This window comes from Raphanus sativus, chromosome 2 (genome assembly GCF_000801105.2).
Source record: "Raphanus sativus cultivar WK10039 chromosome 2, ASM80110v3, whole genome shotgun sequence".
Taxonomy (NCBI): domain Eukaryota; kingdom Viridiplantae; phylum Streptophyta; class Magnoliopsida; order Brassicales; family Brassicaceae; genus Raphanus; species Raphanus sativus.
The window spans coordinates 29,424,732-29,446,826 of NC_079512.1; the positions used below are offsets into that span (position 1 = coordinate 29,424,732).

Genomic DNA, 22,095 nt, shown 5'->3' on the forward strand with positions numbered 1-22,095 from the left:
CCAATATTACAATAGATATGATAAATTTTGTTGGAATTAGGAAAAAAATAGAATTTATATTATCAAATCAAGTTATTTGTAAACCCGAAACTATGATACCAAAAAAGTTTACAAGCATTGTTTAGTGGGCCAAAAACCTATTTAAAGAATCAATAATGAACCAATAATGAACCCCACATGGACCTCTAAATCATAATTTGCCCAATTACGAATTCAGAGGAGTGAAAAAGCGCAAACATGCAGCAAAGCGATGTAATCGATGGACGAAGGAGAAAGACGGAGAATCAATTGATCCAAGCCTGGAATAAAGCTGAAGAGAAGGTGGGATCGCTGAAGCGCACAACTGCTATTTTGCGACGGATGAGGCTATCAATCTCCCTCCTCAAAGACTCTGGTGATCGGAATGTAGGCCGATGAAAACATGCATTCCGTTCAGACCATGTGAAGTAGACTGTCGCTGACGCCATTCTCTGGTAAAGGATCCTGATCGCAGCATCTGGATGTCCCAGTCCGATGGTGGTGTGGAAACAGGGCTTCTACGGGTCAGAGTACTTCATATGTTCCATGAGACCATCCACAATGGTGGATCTCTAATTGGGGTCTTAAAGTTGTTAGAAAAAAAATTTAACTGGTTTTGGAATCCTTAGAAAAAATGAGTCCAATGGTAGACTCTATTTTGGAATCCTTAGAAAAAAAAATTAATTTGTTTTTTGGTGGTGGCAAGGTATGAATTAAGGAAACAAGGAAAGTCATTAAGCTCTTAACCAGCAAAGCAAAAGGAGATAGTTTCATAGCTAAACACACGCTTGAACGTAAACTTCAAAGCCATATTGGAAAATTCGTTTGAGTAGATTACACCAACATAAGTTTGAGTGAACAAAGACGTTACACATACTTGTTCTTCTTCAACGTGTGCATAATCACAGAAATCCCAAACGCCAATAAAGTTCCAATTTCAAAAAGAAAAAAAAAACGTTCTGAAACTAGCTAAGCTAACACAAACACATAACGAACCTGAACCAGTTCTGGCAATCCCGATAAGATCACGACCATCTAACAAAAAAGGCCACGAATGCGACTGAATGGGAGAAGGTTTCTGGAAAGTCTTGCAGCAATCAAGAACATTGTTAAAGCTGCGTACTTTGCAAAGATGAGTTTGAATCTAATTGGAGCCTTCAAAGGCTTATCCCTCTCTTCAACCTCGTCTTTCCTCAGAGGCGATTTGATTCTAAACCCTACAACCTCCTTCACCGTGACTCTCCCTTTGGAAATCTAATTGGACCAACATGTGAACACATATCACTAATCTTACAACCGATTGAAACCGAACACATATGACTAATCTTACAACCGATTTAAACTAACAAAACAAAATATTAAGAAGACAAAGCAACAAAAGAGACTAAAGGAAATCGAATTGAAACCCTAACTACATCGACTGAAACCGATAAGGAAATCGAAGGTATAGAGGGAGACGAGAACAACAACGAAGGTAACCTAACCTTTAATCTACCACAGAAGAAGATGACAGAAGAGGAGGATCGAAGATGGAGAGAACTCGCCTTTTCGTCTCCAGCTCTGTTTTTTTTTCTCGCCTTCGGTCGCGAATGTTGTTTTCCCAGTGTTACCAAACTCGTTTGCTCGCCGACCCAATCTTCACACGCCACGTGCACTAAGGATTTGGTCCTTCCAAGCCTTGTTTACGGACCGATCCGTACCGATCCTTGCCTATTTCGCATTTTTTTAATCAGTTATATTCTAAGGATTCGGCTACGGACCGCCGTTGCGGATACTCTGAGTAGCAGCAATTGAAGAACATATGATTTCTGGATTCCTCAACAGTGTTTGGAGAATTAATATCCCACAAAAGATTTATCATTTACTATGACAAATTGTCACATGACATTTGGTGGCAGTTACAAAGAATCTAACCTATTATCATATATGATGTGACAGTCATTGGTGATAGTGTTATTATTTAAGATTCAACACCTTTCATCTCATCCGTCTATACTCCATCTTTTTTTTAACCACGTCCATACTCCATCTCCATCTTCTATTTATTTCATTTCATTATTCAACACATATTCAATTTTTACATATTACAATGGTTTTGTTTAATAAAATTCAACATTTCATTTTAATTAATTAATAATTATTTTTATATCCAAATTAAATAAATCTTATCTCTATTTTTGTATAAGAAATATTTTTTTTTTAATTTACAACGAGATTATTAATTTTAAATAACTAAAATGATATGAAAATATTAAAAATCTTTAGAGAGTGATATGTGTCGTTAGTGCTCTCCACTTTTTTTATTCATCATATTGAATGTTTCCAACACCAAATAATTCATATCATCAAATTTTATTTTTTAACATCCTCATTTTAGTAATTCAACTGTTTAATCTTTTATTCAACATCCATGCTGTAGATAGTCAATGATAGAGCAGACTTAAAAAAAGATAGTTGGATAGTAAATTTGGATGATAATGTTGCTTTCTCTAATATTTCTATTGTGTTCACACTAACACTATCACCCATTATCTATTCTCTCTTAACCAAGACAAATAAATCTCAATACATTCATCTTATTCTCACTTATAGTCATCTATTCTAACAAAGCTAAACAAAATGTCCAATGTAGCACATAGTGGCAGATCTAGGATAATTTTTAATTAGAGGCATTGTCATAAATCTTGAGTTAGCCGATAATATTTTGATAAGGTTTAAACTTATTATTCAGAATATATAGATTTGTATTTAGATTTTCCAATAACAAGCACTTTTTATTTTTAAGTTCTATTTCAAACATGTGTTATTTGTTCCATTTCATTTTTATAAATAAGACGAATAGTAGATATAAAACAAATAATAAAATATTTATATAATGAGTAATAAAATATTTATGTCCAATCTTACTTTCTACTTTCACTGGGTGCTCAAAAATATTTGTAGGATTACATGTTTTTTGGAACCGGGGCTTGGACCTTTGCTAGACTAATCAGTTGAAACTTGAATCTTGTACCGATCTGGTCATCTTTCCTCTCATGTACTTTCAAGAGAGTTGACACACTAATACGGTAGTACCCCCATCAATTATTGACACCCTTAATGGCAAACGGTGGTTCGGCCCCGTTGAATACTATAATGTTTTTTTTTTGAAAATTATATAATGTTTTCCAAATTAAACGTGCATACGTAGATTTAATATGATATGCCTCATGTGAGCCTAATTTTTTAAACACGATCCAACACATTGATATATTAAAATTTAATTACAATACTAATAATGTTGTAGTGTTTATTCGTTTTATCTATATTATTTTCTAAGCCATCACATAAAACTCATGTTAGTTATTTAAAAATCTAATATCTTTATTAAATTAAGCTGTATATTAATGTGATCCTAATTCTCACACACGATCCAACAAAATGATTTATTAAAATTTAATAAAAGATAATAATGTTTAGGTGTTTATTCTTTTAGCTGTATTATATTGTAATGACATAGCATACAACACATACTCTCTCCGTTTCTAATTGTAAGTAGTTTTGGTTAAAGCGCAGATATTTAGAAAGTTATTATTTTTTAAAAATATATTATTTAATAAATTAATTCAACCAATTATATAAAATTTAAAATTATTTTATTGGTCACACAAAATCCAATAAATAAAAAAATACATTGAAATATGCAAATTACTTATATTGTGAAATAAATATTTTTTCCTAGAACTACTTATAATTTGAAACAGAAGGAATATTATCTATTTATAAATATAATATTTTATTAAATTATGATGTATATACTAGCTAGCCTAATTGTAAAACACCACATATCAGATATTAAACAGATAAGAACAGATACTACACTTGATCTTAGCCAAAAGACCGATAAAGGTGTATACTAATTGTAAAACACGATCCAACGCATTGATATATGTAGATTTAATCATTTATTAATTATATTATTGTTTTTTTATTTTAGCTATATTATTTTGTAATGACATCACATTATAAAAACACGTTAGTTATTTATTAAACCTAATATATTATTGAATTATGCTATATATATAATTCAAGGTATTTTTAATTGTAATTTTGAAAAAATGTAAATTACTAAAATCATGTATACACGAATGAGGACTATATTGTTTGTTTTAGAGTATATATATATATATATATATATATATATATATATATATATATATATATATTAATTTCAAAAAGAATAATTTCAAATTAGAGCTAAATTCTATCCTAATCCTACTATATTTTAGAATAAAAAGTGAAAGGAAATGTATCATTCTACTTTTGAAAATGTTTCATTTTTATTTTATTATATAATAAAAAGTGCAACAGAGTTAAAAAAGACACATTCTAAAAATTATTTTAGAATCGAAAATAGACTGGTTAAATATAGGGAAATTTAAAATCATAACCATTGTAGGAATTAAACCAAGTATATACACATACAAAATAAAGGCTATGATATTTGTATAATAATTGTCATATTGTCATTGACATGCATTTTCTGATTTTTTTTTTTTTTACTTTTTTCACAAACTTGTTTCCCTTTCTATTTTTAATTGCTTTTAATTTCTGTTAAAACAACTATTGAACTTTGTAGTTAACATGATAAAATTTCAAAACAAACATATATTTTGTAAATTTTATATCATATTCTATAATCACGATTGTAAATCTATACTATTTTACACACATATATAGTATAGTCAGAAACATAGCATAGTACAATCTCTTTCTTCCTCTGCATTCCTCCCTCCCTTCCACTATTTCTCTCTCCCCCTCCTCTACCACCATAGCCCCGCCATTTTCTCTTTCTCTACATGTTTCTTTGTCTATTCCCTCTATTCCTCCTTCCCTCATTTACCACCATAGCCACCACCACTTATTCCCATGTTCCTTTGTCTACTCCATCCCTCCCTTCCCCTCTTTCTCTCTATCTCCTTCCTCTACCATAGCCACCACCACTTTCTCATTATCCTCTACTCCATCCCTCACCACTTTCTCTCTCTCTCTCTCTCCCTTCCCTCCCTCTATTCGACATCTCCATCATCTTTTATCTATTCGGCATCCCATTTTCTTCTATCTATTTGACATCTTCCCTCTCTCTCTCTTCCATCCGTTTTTTTCTCTTTCTTTCCATCGTGTAAACTTCTCTAATTTTCTTCATAATCCCTATCTCATATCATGCGTCATTTGTTCTATACTATTTTAAATTACAGTATAGTACAACACATTTTTTTCTCTTATTTTGCAATTTATATCTCTTTCTATGTCTCATGATTCTTGTTACTCAATACTTGATCAGTTACACTGTTTTGTTCTCCAACACCGTCACCACTCATCAATATTTCTCTCTAAGAAAATTTTAGAGAATTTCATATATACAAAGTTTGTGGATGTGTCGAGTATTCCATACCATAACATGTATAGTATAGTCACGTAATGGATAAGAGTTTGGGTTTAGGGTTTATGATTAGGGTTTAGGTTTAGGGTATACAGTTTGGGTATATGGTTTGAGTTTAGGGTATATGGTTTGGGTTTAGGGTTTAGGATATATGGTTTGGGTTTAGTGTTTGGGTCTAGGGTATATGGTTTGGGTTTAGGGTTTGGGTTTAGGGTATATGGTTTAGGTTTATGGTATATGGTTTGGGTTTAGGGTTTAGGGTATATGGTTTAGGTTTAGGGTTTGGACTTATGGTATATGGTTTGGGTTTAGGGTTTAGTGTATATGGTTTGGGTTTAGGGTTTGGGTTTTAGGGTATATGGTTTGGGTTTAGGGTATATTGTTTGGGTTTAGTGTTTATGGTATATGGTTTGGATTTAGGGTTTGGGTTTAGAGTATTTGGTTTGGGTTTAGGGTTTGGGTTTAGAGTAATTTGGTTTGGTGTGAGTATATAATTTGGTTTAGGGTAAAGGGTACTCTATACAAACCCTTAATATTTTTCAGGTTTCTTATTTTATTTATCCTCTTCATAATGGTTGTTGTTATAAATTAATTGTTCTATTCTATATATTTGACAAACATAGTATAGTACGATATCAATCGTTGCATTAAATCAAATCTCACGTGTCAGAATGGAGAACGTGGTCCATTTCTACATCAAATTGACACAGCTTTTCATGCATGGTTATATTCTTAATTGTGAGGGTTTATATGATTATTGAGCAACTTGATGTATATTGCGAGGGAGCGAGGGAGCGAGAGAGCGAGGGAGCGAGAGAGCGAGAGAGCGAGAGCGAGAGCGGGAGCGGGAGAGGGAGCGAGAGAGGGAGCGAAAGAGGGAGCGAGAGAGGGAGCGAAAGAGGGAGCGAGAAAGGGAGCGAGAGAGGGAGCGAGAGAGGGAGCGGGAGCGGGAGCGGGGAGCGGGGAGCGGGAGCGGGAGCGGAGAGCGGGAGGGAGCGGGAGCGGGAGCGGAGAGCGGGAGCGGGAGCGGGAGCGGAGAGCGGGAGCGGGAGCGGGAGCGGAGAGCGGGAGCGAAGGAGCGAGGGAGCGAGGGAGAGCGGGAGCGAGGGAGCGAGGGAGAGCGAGGGAGGGAGCGAGGGAGAGCGAGGGAGGGAGCGAGGGGGAGGGAGCGAGAGAGAGAGAGAGGGAGCGAGGGAGAGAGAGAGGGAGCGAGGGAGAGAGGGAGAGAGAGAGGGAGCGAGGGAGCGAGAGAGAGAGCGAGAGAGCGAGAGAGAGAGCGAGAGAGCGAGAGAGGGAGCGAGAGCGAGAGAGGGAGCGATAGCGAGAGCGAGAGCGGGAGCAGGAGCGGGAGCAGGAGCGGGAGCGGGAGCGAGAGCGAGAGCGGGAGCGGGAGCGGGAGCGGGAGCGAGAACGGGAGCGGGAGCGAAGGCGGGGGCGGGAGCGGGAGCGAGGAAGCGAAGGAGGTATTTAGAAAGCGCAGATATTTAGAAAGTTATTATTTTTTAAAAATATATTATTTAATAAATTAATTCAACCAATTATATAAAATTTAAAATTATTTTATTGGTCACACAAAATCCAATAAATAAAAAAATACATTGAAATATGCAAATTACTTATATTGTGAAATAAATATTTTTTCCTAGAACTACTTATAATAAACAAACAGCCTTCATTAAATCATAGGAAACAAGTAGTTGGTCTTAGGGCAATCACCCCCAACTTTGAAAAGCTCCATCATGTCATAGAACTGCCCATGTATGTCACCACATAGCTATACTCCCAGTTCACATAAATTAAAAAAAAAAAACAAAAATTCAGCAAATCATAGGAACATAAATGGTATCTTACTCTTCTCTCACTCAACCATTCCTATTTATTAATTCTATCAGAATTTAATTCCACTTTCAATCCTAGATCGGAAAAAAAGCAAGAAGGTATTCTCTTACGGTGACGGGAGCGTCGACTCTTTGAACGTTACTCTCTTCAACGAGGATCTCCATGGCTTTGAGGCAAAGAGACTTCAAGGTATATTATTTTGTAATGACATCACATTATAAAAACACGTTAGTTATTTATTAAACCTAATATATTATTGAATTATGCTATATATATAATTCAAGGTATTTTTAATTGTAATTTTGAAAAAATGTAAATTACTAAAATCATGTATACACGAATGAGGACTATATTGTTTGTTTTAGAGTATATATATATATATATATATATATTAATTTCAAAAAGAATAATTTCAAATTAGAGCTAAATTCTATCCTAATCCTACTATATTTTAGAATAAAAAGTGAAAGGAAATGTATCATTCTACTTTTGAAAATGTTTCATTTTTATTTTATTATAGAATAAGAAGTGCAACAGAGTTAAAAAAGACACATTCTAAAAATTATTTTAGAATCGAAAATAGACTCGTTTAGGGGAAATTTGGATAAATATCTCTATATGAGATTTTATTTTGAAAACTAAACCTTCATTTAAATCTTTTGAAAACTACACTTCTATGTAAATAAAATGACTAAATTATCCAATTTGGTATTTACAATTATTTTATTATTATTTTCTTTTTTTTCAACATAACTATTTTATTTTCTAAACTAATTCGAAGCATACTTATATTTATCAGAATATATTTTTATACTTTTGATGATAAAAAAACAGACATCGCCAATATTCATTTTCCTCGTTATCTTAAATCACTAAACATATCTTCTACATTCTCTGGTTCTCTCCGTTTTCGCTCCGTTTTAGGTTTGTATCATTCATTCATGATTATTACTCAAAGTCACCCTTAAATGTTGAATATTCAAAGAGCACAAAACTCTAGCTGAGCTTTTGGAATTGAGCAAAATACTTTCTTATGTTTTTTTTCTTAAATATATTTCTTCAAATGTTTGAAAAAGCTGAAACCCAGTGAAAAGAAGATAGTAATTAAGGTTTTGGAAAACGGTTAACGCGGAAAACACGAAGACAAAGTTTCTTAAGATGTCATCTTTTGGGATACAATTGGCAAGATGTAACTTATAATTTAATGTTTTTTTTCAAAACTTTTGTTTCTAAATTTTGATTTAATTAATATGAGTTTTGGTGATACAAGGGTTGTTTGTGGATCTATGAACAAAATTAAGCTTTGTGCCAAAAAAAAAGAAAATTAAGCTTTGAGCTTACTGAAATTTTCATTCTTTTTTTTGGTAGGAAACCGGGAGATGAATCTCCTGTTTATTATTAAAAGAAAACCAAACTTCAAACTACAACACGAGTTTGCCGTGGCCTTAGTGGTCCATCGACATCCTCTCGCAACAAAGTACCAACAACCAAAGGAGTATCATAACTATAAAACCCCAAAGGAAGAGAAAGTGCCAAGTTAGCTAAACCATCGGTAACGCGGTTTGCTTCCCTGTACACGTGAACAATCCGGACCAACCAGTCCCTTGTCAAGAAGCCATGACACAGACGTACCAGGAAAGATAGCGGATGAGCGTCTCCAATTCCCGTCGTGAGAAATTCCACCACTATTTTAGAATCCACCTCCAACACCAGTCTGCTTATGTCCTTCTCCCAAGCGATCACAAGCCCATAGTAGACTCCCCAAAGTTCTGCCAAAGGTGCAGAGCACCTACCTATGTTGACAGCAAACCCACCACACCAGTCTCCTTCGCCATTCCGCAACACGCCTCCTGCGGACGCCGCCCCTGGATTACCCTGAGATGCCCCATCTATTCTGAAATTTTCATTCTTAGCTTCAATATACATCTATTCTTTAGATTCTTTTGTCATGATTATATATGTTATTGCACTAACATGATTTTGATTATTTTAGATTATTATTTATGTTACCTAAGTTTCTCTAATTCTGATACAATCCAGATAATCTTCGTAACTGATGTTCTTTAAGATCGACAAATTGTTCCTTATACTGCTTAAATATCTAATGTTGATACAATCCATATCTACGTTTTGTAACCAATATTGTTCTTTCATATATATGTATCGTCTCAGTATATGTAGGTATATGATTAAAGTATTTTAGATTCGCCTACATTGATTTGTAACTGATGTTAGTTGTTACAGAACTTCAAAACACAAGCAAGCTAAAACACTAAAAACAAATCATAACGTAACCAGTTTCAAAAAAAAAAAAATTATAACGTAATTCATGAATATGTTTAGTTAAAATCTGGATAAAATTGTCTTATTATATTTGAGAAAGTGTAGTTTTCAAAAATTGTAAAAAGAGATTTAAATTTCAAATTTTCAACTGTAAATAAGGTATTTTCCAAATTATCCCTAAATATATTCTTGTTGTTTAGAGGAGTTTTATTTGGTTAAGATATTTCTTTATATAACAATAATCTTCTACTCTTTTGTACATTAGTTGTAAGAAAAACATTCGATGAATGAAAAGCAACCATTGTTTTCACCTTTTTATTAAAAACCATATAAAAGAAAACAAAACAAAATAGGTAGTAGTATATACACACTATAATGCATTATTATCAATATCTATCCAAAAGGTAGGATTTCTTGGTTGACGTGGACCAACCAAAACCTCAACGTCTCGGCGGATCACGCACCATCCCACTGTTATAAATACCAAACACCGTTACATAGAAAAATTCGTAGTCCATGAAGTTGGCTTTCTTGTCGTTTTATTACATAAAAGTCTTCATCTTTTCTCTCTTCTTCAACTCTCCACCACTGTCACTTCCACCACCACATGTTATCACCACTTCTCATTTTTAGTGGATTCTAAAAGTACACTTATTGATTTTTCACTGTTCTTGATAACCTCAGTTTTCCTAATTAGATTCTCTTTGTTCCTCGTTAAATCATCTGTGATTTCACTTAACATTTCTCTTACCCAAGTTTTCAAAGTCTTTACCATTCTTTAATGGCTCTGTCTGCATTTGCTTTTCCTTCTTCTTACATAGTAGCCAAAGGTGTTTTAACAGATAATTGTAAATCAAATTCTCTGTCTTCTTCTTCTTCTAGATCTTTGCCTACAGATCTTCCATCACCATGTCTCAGACCCAACAACTCCCATGTAAGATTCACTTCTCTCTTTCTCGTCTAGAACTTTGTTGGATTATAAAATCAATTTTAAGCGTTTTTCTTGAGATTTTGTAGTAACCCATTTGGTAAAAATCTTGAATTAAATAATGGGTTTACTTCACTTTAGACAGAAGTCAAACAAGTTCGACCCTTTTTCTATGTTAGTTTTATTGAAAATATTGTGAAAGTAAACCACTGACTTAGCCTCTTTGGTTAATAGCTTTTGTTCTGATCTTGGTGTTGATTTTTGGTTGTGTGTACAGTCAAACAGAAAGGTAAAAGTGAATGCTTCACTTGTAGAGAAGGGTGAATATTACTCAAACAGACCACCAACTCCATTACTTGACACAATCAATTACCCAATCCACATGAAAAATCTTTCCATCAAGGTAAAGAAACAAAAATATTGAATCAACCTCAAGCCTTTGATTTGATCCATTTGTTTTTTTTTAGCTTCATATTGATGGTTAAACTCATTGGCAGGAACTCAAACAACTTTCTGATGAGCTGAGATCAGATGTGATCTTCAATGTTTCAAAAACCGGTGGACATTTGGGGTCAAGTCTTGGTGTTGTGGAGCTCACTGTGGCTCTTCACTACATTTTCAACACTCCACAGGACAAGATTCTCTGGGATGTTGGTCATCAGTCTTACCCTCACAAGATTCTTACCGGGAGAAGAGGGAAGATGCCGACAATGAGGCAAACCAATGGTCTCTCTGGTTTCACCAAGCGAGGAGAGAGCGAGCATGATTGCTTTGGTACCGGACATAGCTCAACCACAATATCTGCTGGCTTAGGTAAGTGTGTGTCTTTGCCTTGTGTTGTTGGTAACAAGAAAACAAGTCTGAATCAGAATGTTTGGCTTTCACATACAGGAATGGCTGTAGGAAGGGATTTGAAAGGGAAGAGCAACAATGTGATTGCTGTGATTGGTGATGGTGCTATGACAGCAGGGCAAGCTTATGAAGCAATGAACAACGCTGGATATCTAGACTCTGATATGATTGTCATTCTCAATGACAACAAGCAAGTCTCATTACCTACTGCTACTTTGGATGGACCAAGTCCACCTGTTGGAGCCTTGAGCAGTGCTCTTAGTCGGTTGCAGTCAAACCCAGCTCTCAGAGAGTTGAGAGAAGTCGCAAAGGGTGTGACAAAGCAAATAGGCGGGCCAATGCACCAGTTGGCTGCTAAGGTTGATGAGTATGCTCGTGGAATGATAAGTGGGACTGGTTCTACACTGTTTGAAGAACTTGGTCTCTACTATATTGGTCCGGTTGATGGGCACAACATAGATGATATGGTAGCCATTCTTAAAGAAGTTAAGAGTGCCAGAACCACAGGACCTGTACTCATTCATGTTGTAACTGAGAAGGGCCGTGGTTATCCTTACGCAGAGAGAGCTGATGACAAGTACCATGGTAAATGAACTTGAGTGGATATTTTCTCTTTTTCTTCTTTAGTTCTTAAGAAGTGTTGATACTTATATTGATTCGTTTTTTCTTCTCAGGTGTTGTGAAATTCGATCCAGCTACGGGTAAACAGTTCAAAAGTAGTAACAAGACTCAGTCTTACACAACTTACTTTGCTGAGGCTTTGGTCGCGGAAGCAGAGGTAGACAAAGACGTGGTGGCGATTCATGCCGCCATGGGAGGTGGGACTGGTTTAAACCTCTTCCAACGTCGCTTCCCGACAAGATGTTTTGATGTCGGCATAGCAGAACAGCATGCAGTTACTTTTGCTGCTGGGTTAGCATGTGAAGGCCTTAAGCCCTTCTGTGCAATCTATTCATCTTTCATGCAGCGTGCTTATGACCAGGCAAGTTCTTTGATCATAATTTGTTGATAAAAAAAGTGGTTTGACCTCTTTGCCGAAAACCCAAACAATGTAAATAGTCTCTCCCAACGAGAATTGAATCTGAGTGGCGGAGTGTCTACTAGACATTCCTTTACCACTAGATTAACACCTTGTTGATCAAGTTCTTTGATCATTATCACTTTCAGATGAAACATTTGTGAAAAGACTAATAGAGTATGTGGTGTGCTTTTTTTCTCTAGGTTGTACATGATGTTGATCTGCAGAAACTACCGGTGAGATTTGCAATGGATAGAGCTGGACTTGTGGGAGCTGATGGTCCAACACATTGTGGAGCTTTCGATGTGACGTTTATGGCTTGTCTTCCTAACATGATAGTAATGGCTCCATCCGATGAAGCTGAGCTCTTCAACATGGTGGCAACCGCATCTGCTATTGATGACCGTCCTTCTTGTTTCCGTTACCCTAGAGGTAACGGTGTTGGGGTCGCACTACCTCCAGGAAACAAAGGTGTTCCAATTGAAGTCGGGAAAGGTAGGATCTTAAAAGAAGGAGAGAGGGTTGCGTTGTTGGGTTATGGCTCAGCGGTTCAGAGCTGTTTAGGAGCAGCGGTGATGCTCCAAGAACGTGGACTGAACATAACCGTAGCGGATGCACGTTTCTGCAAGCCGTTGGACCGTGCTCTTATCCGCAGCTTGGCTAAGTCGCACGAGGTACTGATCACGGTTGAAGAAGGTTCCATTGGCGGGTTTGGATCCCACGTTGTTCAGTTTCTTGCTCTTGATGGTCTTCTCGATGGGAAGCTCAAGGTTTATTAAAACTTTTTTTTAACATATTTTTCTAATGAGTTTGGTTTTGTCTTCTTGAAGATCTAATGGTTTTGTAAATTTTGGCAAATGTATCAGTGGAGACCAATGGTGTTGCCTGATCGGTACATCGACCACGGCTCACCAGCTGACCAAATGGCTGAAGCTGGACTCATGCCATCTCATATCGCAGCAACTGCACTTAGCTTAATCGGAGCACCATGGGAAGCTCTGTACTGAGAGTAGAGTCGGTGGCTAAAAAAAGCATATAGAAACACTCTAAATGAATCAGAGGGTTTGTTTTAAGTAATGATAAATGTTCCCGCCGAAAACAAAGCAACAGAAAAGTTCTCTGGTTGTTACTGAGAGTATGGTGAAGAGAAACTGAGAAGGGTTAAAGGCGATGTGTGCAAAAATGAAGATTAGTATATGTATTTTTTTTTTGTGATGTAACTTTGTTGAGATCGAGCTGTACAACCATCTAACATCTTTGTAAAATCAACTACATTTCTATTTTATTTTATTTTTGTTGTCTGAGTCAACATCAAGAAAGTTTTTTTTTCTTTTATGTGGTGAGTCATCATCATCATCATCTTCTTCTTGTAACGTGTACTCCTTATAAACCAAATAAAGCCACAAACATCCGAAGAAACTGTAGATTGGATTAAAACAAAGAAAAAAAGAACCATGACTTGTTCAATTCGATTTTCTTGTAGCGCTCTCCCACACGACATAATCTTGAAGATCGGATCTTATCTTCAGGTACTTGCTAAGTTACTGCTTTGTGTTCTTTTTTTTCTTGATTATAAATTTGGGGAAACTCTGATTCTTTTTATGAAAATGGTGTTGCTTGATTGGATAGGCGACTGATCTTTGCGCACTCAGTAGCTGTTCTAGGTTCTGGAGAGACCTATGTGGTTCTGATATCTTATGGGAACCTCTGTTTAAAGAAAGATGGCCCTTGTTGTCCACTTTTGATGGAGACAATACTCTGTTTCCTGATGCACAAACCGATGATGAAACTTCTCAGGTAGAGGGAGTTTAGACATCTCCATATATTTTATTGTTTCTTTCACATTCAAGTAGTTTTAGAGGTGCCTTTTGCTACTTTTGAAGTCTGATTGTGAGTTTGTTAGTTTTTTAGAGGATATGTATAGTGTTTGCTATAAACCTCATCCCTTCATCATTTATATATGGATCTTTTTTTACTGGATATGTAAAAAAAATTTTGTTGCATTTTCTTGTGAAAGAAACTGAGTTTCTATGTAACTTGGATTTGAGTAGTTTTTTTTCTTTTTGCTTAAAACTTGGATTTGACTAGTTTCTAAGGTTTATTTATGTTTATTCTGTTCTTAACATTTTGTTAGAAATGGAGAAGAGTTTACGTGATGCAGCACATGGAAATGGCATCTAGAGCTTCCGAGGTGATTGCATTTGTTACCGAGTGGCCTGCCGCGTTATCTCTAGAGGCCAGCGAGTATCTCCACGCGGTCGAAACCATGAGCTCGATGCGGTTAGGGTTTCGAGATGTGGAGCTGTTTCTCTTCAAACCGAACTTGAGCGTTCTGCTCAACCTGGTCGGGCTCATCTACTGTATAAAACACCTGAAACCGAGGGAGCAAGTTTTGGATGCGATGAGGCGATGTGGAGTCTCGGAGCAGCTGGTTTGGGTGAAATGGTTGACGTTAGGTCGATGGTCACGTGGGAGACGAATGAGGGACGAGACAGTTTCGCGTCAGGTGTGTCTGGCTGATGTTGTAACGGGGAAAGAAGAAACGGTTCTTCGAGTGCTGCAACGAGGAGTTGTTCACGAAGTTCTACGTGTTTGTGTCTCAACGGTAGATCTTGTTTGCACCCCTTGCACCAGTAGCACCATCAGAAACTACTAAACCCGGTTTGAAATGGAGCTTCTGGGGGGTTTCATATTAATGCAGTGTGTAAACCGGTTTGGGTTTGTTGGAAACTGAAAATGTTGTAAATGTATGTAACTCTATGATTGAAACTCTTTAAAAGTTACTGTAATATAAATGATTAAGGACTTGGACTGATTGGATTAAGAGAATTATATCAACAATATTATCTTCCAGTTTTCTTTTGGGTCTAATTGGTATTTTGAATAAATAACTGTGCTGTATGAAATTCCACTTTTTGTTTTTTTTTTATAGATTTTTATAATTATAGAAAATAAAGGATCATAAAAAATGATTAAATTCGGTCTCTTATCCGGAGTTCTTAACTTATAATTTGATACTTTTAATCTATTTTCACTATTTCCGGCTAAGAGACGATTCTTATATCTCTTATTTAAAAGATGCGTATTAGTTTTTTTTATTTAAAATATAAAAAAAATTAAAAATCGTCTTTTGTCCGAAGATAAGAATCCCAGTTAAAATATCATGGCTTATCATAGTTAAGAAACTGAGATAAAAGAAATTGAGTGTTTCTCTACCAGGAAAAAAACTGCAATAAACCAATAAATACTAAACCGGGAGCGGTTAATAAAAACAAAACCATAGAGCAAAGTCGAGAGAGAGACGCAGGGAGGGAAGGGCCGCCTCCGTATTTTGGGCTTTCTTCTTTAAAGGCATCACCGAAACGAAATTGTCGCCGCCAGTTCTCGCCCTACTCTCCGGCTTGTGCGTTCTCTCTCTCTCTGTAACAGTCAGTCAATCTGTCTCTCTCTCTTTGTGTGTTGTTGATGCCTTAGTCTCCTTCTAAAAGAGTGTCCAAAGTCTGTTTTTTTTTCTCTTCGGCATATGAAGTTAAATTTACTGATTTATACGAGATGACATTATAGCTAACGCTTGCATTGAATTAAAGCTGAACCGATTAATAATAACTTTCTTCCTTGATTTCGTTTTAGTATTGATTCAAGTTTATTTTTTTGTTCATGTAGAGAGATTCTGGCGGGTAGAATTTGAGCAGAGAAAGAAGAAGGATGACCATTGAGAAGGGGAAGGTTCGAGAAGAAGAAGAAGCATCAGCTGTTGCTCGTTTCCATAAGATTATTTTGGGATGGGACTATACACAGCTTATAAAAGAGAATGATGTGAAGAAAAAGGAGGATACTAAAGCCAAGTTGAGTGTTGTGAAGAATACTTACAAAGATGTTGATGACTATTATGAGGCCTTTGAGCCGCTCCTCTTTGAGGAAGTTAAAGCTCAAATCTTGCAGAAACAAGATGCTGAAGAAGGTTTTCATCCTTTCTTCTTCTTCTTCTATTAATTTTGTTTTCCCATCCCATTGATCATGAAACAAAGTAGCAGTCTTTTGGTAACTTATATTTGCGTAATTGTAGGGTGTGTATAAAAAGTAGGTTCTTAACATATTTTGGTTTTGCTTGTTCCTTTTCCTCTTAGCATCGGAGCCTATAATGAGATTGGTAATGGAGTGCCGCGAGGCTGATGGGTTTCACATTCTGCTCGTCACTTACAAAGACGGGGAAAGGGAGAAGGAGAAGGAGATGGAGAATAAGTCTCTTGCTCAAAATGATCTCTTATTGCTATCAAAAGAACAGGTTTGTTTCTCTCAAATTTGTCTTTTCTGAAATGTTGGATTCAGTTAGAGCTTTGACCATTTTTTTTTTCAGGTTACAGGGAGTTCATTTCCTAAATCTTATGGGTTTGCTGTTGTGGAAAACCTTACAAAGGATCGTATTCGACTTCGGATGTATTTAGCTGAAGAGGTGGTGCAGATAACCAAAAAGATGAAATCCTCTAGAACAAAGCCCTTTATCAAATCTCTCTCAAATATACGTTCTCATATTACATCTTCTGCCGACCCCAGAGATAAAAGTGTGTTCACTTTAAAGGTCAGTTGTTTTTATGACACATCAACCATGCCTAATGAACAACATGCTTTTATTATGCTTGGCTTCTCTTTTCTCTCTCTCTTTTTAGCACTTCTGTAAGACTAGTTACAATCTGATTTACTAAATTTAAGCTTGCTGGATTGTTAATTTTGCAGTTATGTAGTTTGTCAACCATAATTCGGGAATATACTGCACTACGATCGATCAGTTCGCTTCCTTTCAAGGATTTAATCTTTACTGCAGCAGAAAAATCTTGTGCTTTTGGAGATGATGCTTGGAAAATATCTGGACCTCTGCATGATTACTTTACCGAGAATCTTAATAAATCTCAAATGGAGGCAATTGATGTAAGTCTGGCGGCCTTTGTACCCTTCTTTTCCTTTTGGCACAAATTTTTATCTTCTTTGTCTCAAATATTTTTCAGGTTGGTCTATCAAGAAGATCCTTTGTCTTGATACAGGTTGACTTCTTCATTCATCCTGTTTCCCTAGCCATTTCGCCTTCTTGTTTACTGAACTATCAAATGTCGAACACACAACCTTGAGAATTGTTTAGCACTCAATGTCTTTATCTTAGACTGTCAATATTGCTTTTTTTTAAAAAGGAACGTATAAAAGTAGAAGTCAACAGGGATATCAGAGTTGCATTGACCAAGCAGATGAATCGATTATTGATGATTCGATCCTTCTTTAGGGTCCTCCAGGAACTGGGAAAACTCAGACGATTCTTAGCATTCTTGGTGCCATTATGCATGCCACTCCAGCACGGATTCAATCTAAGTATGATTTGTTTTTACATAACCTTTTGTAGTTCTGATGTAGTTTCCAGATATTATTATAACTATGCTTCTCATTTTTGGTGGATATTACCTTCTTCTTTTCATAATAGGGAGAATGAGCTAAAGCGTCGAGTTCAGATGACCACTGAGGAGAAGTATGTTTTTCCTCTCATTTAACATCTTCATCCCCCCTTGGGTGAACTTATCACTCAGTAATCCTCTTGTCTGCAGATATAATCACTGGGCATTAGCGTCTCCTTGGATTTTGGGTGTCAACCCACGAGATGCTATCATGCCTGAAGATGGCGATGATGGTTTTTTCCCGACCTCAGGAAACGAGATGGTGAGTCAGAAGATTTTATTCTGAGACACATTGTAATAACCGTGATTATATTATTCTCCTTTGTGTTCAGAAACCAGAGGTGGTTGAGGCAAATCGGAAGTATAGGATACGTGTACTTGTATGTGCTCCATCAAACTCTGCACTCGATGAGATTGTGTTGCGTCTTATGACTACGGGTATGTGTTTTTTATCCAAGCACATTGTCTCATTATTTGAAAGTTAGTGTTGGTCTTATGTGTTGCACTTTCAGGTCTGCGCGACGAAAACGCGCAGAAATACCCACCCTCAATGGTTCGAATTGGTCTCAAGCATCATCACTCCGTCGACGCAGTATCGCTTGATAACCTCGTATGTATCTAATAGCTTTTGCACTTTGATTGCCTTTCGTTGTGAGTTAGGTTTCGTTGCTTAAGATAAACCTTTCTTAAAAGAATCTAACTGTCATCGGATCATGATGATAGGTTTTTTTGTTAGTTGTGGTACGAAATTTCAATTTCTGTTGACCATTTTCCTGAGAAACAACACTCTATTGCAGCTGAATAAAAGGCGTGGCTCAACCATTGATAAATCAAAACAAGGAACCACAGGAACTGATGATGATAGCCTCCGCACTTCAATAGTGGAAGAGTCTGCAATTGTATGGAGAATTAACACCCTCGTTATTCATGTAACTTAAAGATCACTATTTTTCCTTGACCATTCACTTATGGTTTCTTTGCACTTTCAGGTTTTTTCTACGCTTAGTTTCAGTGGGACACCACTTATCGCTAAATCAAACCGTGGTTTCGATGTCGTTATCATAGATGAAGCTGCACAAGCTGTAAGCCCCCTGGACTAGTGCTCGAATGTCTTGCCTACTGTGTCTTTGAAAATGGTTATCAAAATAGTGATGCTTATTGTCGAAACTTAACATTCATGAGACTTTTGTCATGGAGGCTCACTAGAGTTGGTCCATGTAGTTTCCCTTGCCTATGTTGGGGATATCTCAAAAGTATTTGTTGTTTGCTACGGAAGTGAAGCACGTAGGGGAAATGTCAATGCTTATATTTCTTCAGAGTTCGTTTCTAATGAAAGTTACTCTTGTGCACATGCGCAGGTTGAGCCGGCAACTCTTATCCCCTTGGCCACTAAGTGCAAACAAGTATTTCTGGTAAACATTCCATAAAGATTACCCCTTCATGTTCCAAACTTGCAGTATTTTCTCTCTCTCCTAGATATAAATTGATAGATAGAAAATTTATTACACTTTTTAAGTTTCCACACCTTTCTTAAAATTGAAGAATATAAGTATTATCTTGAAACTGCACATGTGACCAGTGAGAGTTCAAACACCATTAGTCTATTAGTTAATAATTTTAATATGATTAGTAAAGAGAAACTTCAATAGCTTTGGGTAACATTGTTTTTATCAGGTAGGGGATCCAAAACAACTCGCAGCTACTGTAATCTCAACTGTTGCTCAGGCTTCTGGGTAAAGTACTTTAAAGGACTCGTTACATTCAAACTTTATCTGTTTGTATGTCATTGCTGCATTGACGTTATTGAATTGTTGTCTTTCCGTTGGTTAATGAAGCTACGGCACAAGCATGTTCGAGAGACTTCAAAAGGCTGGCTATCCGGTGAACATGTTGAAAACCCAATACCGGATGCATCCAGAGGTATCCCTTTAAGATAGATTCTCACTGAATATCTGGTTCTCCTTACTCTCTCTGTTTTGTCTGAAAAAATTTAGATAAGAAGCTTTCCGTCAAAGGAATTCTATGAAGATGCACTGGAAGATGGAGATGACATTGAAGGCCAGACAACTCGTGACTGGCATAAATACCGTTGCTTTGGTCCGTTTTGCTTTTTTGATATACATGAAGGGAAAGAGTCTCAACATCCAGGAGCAACTGGTTCTCGTGTAAATCTAGACGAGGTGGAATTTGTTCTTCTCATCTACCAAAAACTTGTTACCATGTACCCGGAGCTCAAGTCAAGTTCTCAGCTAGCTATTATATCTCCTTATAGCTTCCAAGTTAAAACTTTCAAATCTCGGTTTAAGGAGATGTTTGGTGAAGATGCAGCAAAGAAAATGGTTGATATCAACACTATTGATGGGTTCCAGGTCAATATTCTTACTCTCTTTCTTTCTTTCTTTCTTACATTTCAAAACTAAAAAAAATGTGCATTAAGCAAAAACCAGGAAGTCAACATTTGTCTCTGTCTTTTATCATTGTGAAAAGGGAAGGGAGAAGGATGTAGCAATATTCTCATGCGTTAGAGCTAACGATAAAGGAGGAATTGGTTTTCTTGCTAATTCTCGGCGTATGAATGTTGCGATTACACGAGCGAAGTCTTCTGTTTTGGTAAGATAGAAAAAAAAAAGCTAAAAAGTTCATAGAAACTATTGTTTGTGTTAATCTCTCACGTATGAAACATGCACTCAGGTTGTTGGTTCAGCTGCAACATTAAAGAATGATCCGCTCTGGAAGAACCTTGTAGAAAGTGCTGAGAAGAGAAACCGATTGTTCAAGGTAAAACCATTTTCTTTCCTTTTTTTTTTGTTTTAAGCACAAACCTTTCTGCATCCGAGCATGTTTTGTTTTATTCAATGTTTTGTGTGTTGTTTAGGTATCCAAGCCAATGAATGATTTCTTCAGCGAAGAGAATCTAGAGACGATGAAAGTGACGGAGGACATGGATATTCCTGACGGACCAGGGTTTGAAGATGAAGCTCCTCCTCCAGTTACAAATTTGGGTGGAGATGATGATAATGACTTTGGTGATGGTGATCAGGACGATGCAGCCTTCGCCGAGGATGACTAAAACTCTACAAAATCTTCTCGTTATTAGTTAGAACTTAAATTAAGAGCATACTTGTTTGAATATTTAACAATATACTAGATCATGACCCGCTCTACCGAGCGGGAGTCAATTTTTCTTTTATCTTTGTTTCTATTAAATTTACTAAATGTTATACATGATTGCAATGTGTATTAATATAAAATTTTGATAAATAACAATGTGTACTAATGTGTTTAAATAAGTAATGTGTTTAATTACTAAATTTGATTTTTAAATTTTATGATAACGTGAAGTAGATTTTTATATTATTATTTAAATATATAGTGCTATATATTTTGTATTTTCAACATTTATCATATAAAACTTACACTGGGGTATTATTTATATGAAAATATGTGTAACATAATATATAAATATATTATATAAACATATCTACGATTTTCGCAAAGGCCATGCGCACCCGCACGGGTTTTATAAAATGTATTCTATATTGTTTAGTTTTATGTAGTATCGAGTTTGTATAATTCAATTTTGTGTTTAAAGAACAATATCAAATATGTCTTTATGTAAAAATAACACTTTGCAAGCGCGAGTTGTGTCTTTTTATTGTAACACAAAATTTTATATAAAACTTATGTTTTTTTGTACATTACGAAATTTAATTTTTTAAAATAACTATTACATAATTTCAAAGTGAATTTTATCTCTGAGGTCTAATATATTTTGTGTGTAATGGTTCAAAGCATTTTCGATATATATTATATTTCAGTTTGGTTTGTTTTTAGTATTATTGTATAAGTATACTACTATACAATATTACTATATTCTATACAATATATAAAGCTATGTGTTATTTGTTTTAGAAAGTACATCAGGCCCAACGTAGTTAAAGAATAATCATATCTTTATGTATGTGTCTGTGATTTATCTATTTAATGGTTTGTTTTTAGTATTATTGTATAAGTATACTACTATACAATATTACTATATTCTATACAATATATAAAGCTATGTGTTATTTGTTTTAGAAAGTACATCAGGCCCAACGTAGTTAAAGAATAATCATATCTTTATGTATGTGTCTGTGATTTATCTATTTAATGTTATTCGTACTAATAAAATCAATATGACCAATGAAAGTATACTGATCAATTTAAAATGAATTGTATAAGGTAATTCTAAAACGATTAATATTTTAGTATTTTTAGTATATATCTTATTTAAATCGATATGTAATAAATGTGAAAA

General features: G+C 35.7%; 4 protein-coding genes, 1 long non-coding RNA gene and 1 pseudogene across 6 annotated transcripts; 4 read left to right on the forward strand and 2 right to left on the reverse strand.

The window, feature by feature from the left end:
• Positions 1-806: 806 nt before the first annotated feature.
• On the reverse strand, positions 807-1,926 carry LOC130498135 (uncharacterized). Its single transcript, XR_008937061.1, has 2 exons — positions 1,503-1,926; positions 807-1,272 (listed from the first exon to the last, which is right to left on the reverse strand). It is a non-coding gene; the product is annotated as an uncharacterized LOC130498135 (long non-coding RNA).
• Positions 1,927-3,803: 1,877 nt separating this feature from the next.
• On the reverse strand, positions 3,804-3,910 carry LOC130508834 (U2 spliceosomal RNA; annotated as a pseudogene).
• A 2,280-nt stretch (positions 3,911-6,190) lies between these two features.
• Positions 6,191-8,662, forward strand: LOC130508679 (hyphally-regulated protein-like). Its single transcript, XM_057004301.1, has 3 exons — positions 6,191-6,582; positions 6,783-6,903; positions 8,648-8,662. Exons 1-3 carry the CDS (start codon positions 6,191-6,193, stop codon positions 8,660-8,662), a joined length of 528 nt encoding a protein of 175 aa, XP_056860281.1.
• A 1,412-nt stretch (positions 8,663-10,074) lies between these two features.
• Positions 10,075-13,669, forward strand: LOC108843336 (1-deoxy-D-xylulose-5-phosphate synthase, chloroplastic-like). Its single transcript, XM_018616515.2, has 7 exons — positions 10,075-10,496; positions 10,768-10,893; positions 10,988-11,303; positions 11,382-11,927; positions 12,017-12,324; positions 12,564-13,130; positions 13,227-13,669. Exons 1-7 carry the CDS (start codon positions 10,344-10,346, stop codon positions 13,365-13,367), a joined length of 2,157 nt encoding a protein of 718 aa, XP_018472017.1. The 5' UTR covers positions 10,075-10,343; the 3' UTR covers positions 13,368-13,669.
• A 17-nt stretch (positions 13,670-13,686) lies between these two features.
• LOC108843338 (uncharacterized) lies at positions 13,687-15,176 on the forward strand. The gene is made up of 3 exons (XM_018616517.2): positions 13,687-13,889; positions 13,990-14,157; positions 14,495-15,176. The coding sequence occupies exons 1-3, from the start codon at positions 13,815-13,817 to the stop codon at positions 15,014-15,016; spliced, it is 765 nt and encodes a 254-aa protein (XP_018472019.1). The 5' UTR covers positions 13,687-13,814; the 3' UTR covers positions 15,017-15,176.
• A 469-nt stretch (positions 15,177-15,645) lies between these two features.
• LOC108842665 (probable helicase MAGATAMA 3) lies at positions 15,646-21,065 on the forward strand. Of its 2 annotated transcripts, none has more exons than XM_057002992.1 (20): positions 15,646-15,788; positions 16,024-16,321; positions 16,488-16,645; positions 16,718-16,939; positions 17,095-17,286; positions 17,364-17,399; positions 17,633-17,718; positions 17,828-17,872; positions 17,949-18,060; positions 18,131-18,236; positions 18,311-18,408; positions 18,596-18,697; positions 18,788-18,880; positions 19,157-19,210; positions 19,473-19,531; positions 19,634-19,718; positions 19,793-20,167; positions 20,286-20,408; positions 20,490-20,576; positions 20,674-21,065. In XM_057002992.1, the coding sequence occupies exons 2-20, from the start codon at positions 16,066-16,068 to the stop codon at positions 20,866-20,868; spliced, it is 2,484 nt and encodes an 827-aa protein (XP_056858972.1). In that variant the 5' UTR covers positions 15,646-15,788; positions 16,024-16,065; the 3' UTR covers positions 20,869-21,065. The 2 variants fall into 2 exon arrangements, with proteins under 2 accessions (XP_056858972.1, XP_018471146.2); XM_018615644.2 differs by having other exon boundaries at positions 15,654-15,763.
• The last annotated feature ends 1,030 nt before the right edge of the window (positions 21,066-22,095 follow it).

Bases quoted from the DNA above. Each gene is read 5' to 3' on its own strand.
- LOC130508679 (XM_057004301.1), top strand. From the start codon at position 6,191: ATGATTATTGAGCAACTTGATGTATATTGCGAGGGAGCGAGGGAGCGA. The intron at 6,583-6,782 runs GCGAGGGAGGGA...GAGCGGGAGCAG, and splicing joins GAGGGAGGGAGCGAGGGAGA to GAGCGGGAGCAGGAGCGGGA.
- LOC108843336 (XM_018616515.2), top strand. From the start codon at position 10,344: ATGGCTCTGTCTGCATTTGCTTTTCCTTCTTCTTACATAGTAGCCAAA. The intron at 10,497-10,767 runs GTAAGATTCACT...TTGTGTGTACAG, and splicing joins TCAGACCCAACAACTCCCAT to TCAAACAGAAAGGTAAAAGT. The intron at 13,131-13,226 runs GTTTATTAAAAC...CAAATGTATCAG, and splicing joins TTCTCGATGGGAAGCTCAAG to TGGAGACCAATGGTGTTGCC.
- LOC108843338 (XM_018616517.2), top strand. From the start codon at position 13,815: ATGACTTGTTCAATTCGATTTTCTTGTAGCGCTCTCCCACACGACATA. The intron at 13,890-13,989 runs GTACTTGCTAAG...TTGATTGGATAG, and splicing joins AGATCGGATCTTATCTTCAG to GCGACTGATCTTTGCGCACT. The intron at 14,158-14,494 runs GTAGAGGGAGTT...ACATTTTGTTAG, and splicing joins CCGATGATGAAACTTCTCAG to AAATGGAGAAGAGTTTACGT.
- LOC108842665 (XM_057002992.1), top strand. From the start codon at position 16,066: ATGACCATTGAGAAGGGGAAGGTTCGAGAAGAAGAAGAAGCATCAGCT. The intron at 18,698-18,787 runs GTATGGAGAATT...TTGCACTTTCAG, and splicing joins TAGTGGAAGAGTCTGCAATT to GTTTTTTCTACGCTTAGTTT. The intron at 19,532-19,633 runs GTAAAGTACTTT...TGGTTAATGAAG, and splicing joins ACTGTTGCTCAGGCTTCTGG to CTACGGCACAAGCATGTTCG.